The sequence below is a fragment of the Empidonax traillii genome, unplaced genomic scaffold, assembly GCF_003031625.1.
Source record: "Empidonax traillii isolate 1590-97213 ecotype Southwest subspecies unplaced genomic scaffold, ASM303162v1 scaffold3062:size25008, whole genome shotgun sequence".
NCBI classification, from domain to species: domain Eukaryota; kingdom Metazoa; phylum Chordata; class Aves; order Passeriformes; family Tyrannidae; genus Empidonax; species Empidonax traillii.
The window spans coordinates 9,689-11,430 of record NW_020958255.1 but is presented as its reverse complement, the minus strand read 5'-3'; the positions used below and the strand labels follow the sequence as shown (position 1 = coordinate 11,430).

Sequence of the window (1,742 nt, the reverse complement as noted above, 5' to 3'; positions counted from 1 at the left end):
GCTCGGTCTCACATCCCTCCCACATTCCCATCCCAATCCCAATCCCAATCCCATTCCCATCATTCCCAATCCCATTCCCTGGCTGTACCTGCACGAGTTTGTCGATGCCGAGGGCCCTGTCGATCTCGGCCAGCTCGGTCTCGTCCTTCCCGCTGAGGAAGCTGACCAGCTGCTCCAGCAGCGCCTTCTCGTCGTTCCGACCCTCCGGAGTGCTGGGCGGGCACAGCAGCTCGTCCAGCTGGGAGCCCAGGCACGGCCTTTCCCAAAAAACCACAAACAAACATTCCAGGGTTAGAGATCCAGGGAAATCCAGCAGCTCGTCCAGCTGGGAGCCCAGGCACGGCCTTTCCCAAAAAAACCACACACAAACATTCCAGGGTTAAAGATCCAGGGGAAAGGGACACTCCAAATCCAGGGAAAAGGGGCCAAATCCAGGGAAAAGGGACACTCTGGATCTGGGAGCCATATCCAGGGAAAAGGGACACTCCAAATCCAGGGAAAAAGGACAAATCCAGGGAAAAGGGACAAATCCAGGGAAAAGGGACAAATCCAGGGAAAAGGGACACTCCAAATCCAGGGAAAAGGGACACTCTGGATCTGGGAGCCAAATCCAGGGAAAAGGAGCCAAATCCAGGGAAAAGGAGGGAAATCCAGGGAAAAGGGACAAATCCAGGGAAAAGGGACACTCCCAATCCAGGGAAAAGGGACACTCCCAATCCAGGGAAAAGGGACACTCCCAATCCAGGGAAAAGGGAATCTGGGAGCCAAATCCAGGGAAAAAGGGACTCTGAGAGCAAAATCCAGGGAAAAGGAGCCAAATCCAGGGAAAAGGAGCTAAATCCAGAGAAAAAGGAGACTCCAAATCCAGGGAAAAGGAGCCATATCCAGGGAAAAGGGACACTCCAAATCCAGGGAAAAGGAGGGAAATCCAGGGAAAAGGGACACTCCAAATCCAGGGAAAAGGAGGGAAATCCAGGGAAAAGGAGCCAAATCCAGGGAAAAGGAGCCAAATCCAGGGAAAAGGGACCAAATCCAGGGAAGACTGGGAAAGAGCTGGGAATCCCCATGGAAAACCTGGAATGCCAAGGAAATCCTGGAGAGGGGGAATGTGGGAATGTTGTGGGAAAGGGTGGGGAGGAACTCGGGAGAATCCCTGGGGAATATCCATGGGAATATTCCTGGCTGGGCATTCCCTGAGTCTGTGGGAATTCCAGGGAAAAGGAAAGCTTTGGGTTATCCCAGGTTTTTTCACGGAAAAGGTCGGGGATTCGGGACTCACTCGTCGGGTTTTCCGAGGGCTCCGCGGGTCCCGGGGTCATTCCAGGGAATCTGCTCCGGCATTCCCGGCGGGATGAACTCTGGCACTCCCAGATCCAGCTCCGGAATTCCTGAGGGGGGGGGGGGGGGGCAAGAGAAAAAAACTGGGATGGAGAGAAGAAGAATTCCAAGGAATTCCTCCAAAAAAAGCCAGGCGGGGTTTTTCCGGGGGAATTTCGGGGATTCCCAATCACGAGGGGGGGGGGGAATGGGATATTCCCAAAGAATTCCAAGGGAAATGGTTCCTATCCAAGGGGTTTGGCTCGAAGAGGATCCCAAATCCAGGAGCAATTCCTAGATCTTTCCCTGGGAGCCCAAAATTCCGGGATGAGAGGGGGTGGAGGAGAAATCCTGGAATGCTGAACTCTATCCATGACCCTCTGGAAATCCTGGAATGCTGAGGGTTATCCAGAACCCTCTGGAAA

The 1,742-nt window shown here is 53.7% G+C and overlaps 1 protein-coding gene across 1 annotated transcript in view; it reads right to left on the bottom strand.

Annotated features, from left to right (window-relative positions):
- The window catches only part of LOC114072359 (nuclear receptor coactivator 1-like), a gene marked incomplete at both ends in the record, with an annotated part of 15,893 nt that overhangs the window by 5,262 nt on the left and 8,889 nt on the right, over positions 1-1,742 (bottom strand). The window contains 2 exons of the mRNA XM_027910264.1: positions 89-257; positions 1,280-1,421. Coding sequence (XP_027766065.1) covers positions 89-257; positions 1,280-1,421 — 311 coding nt within the window. The remainder of the gene's footprint in view (positions 1-88; positions 258-1,279; positions 1,422-1,742) is intronic.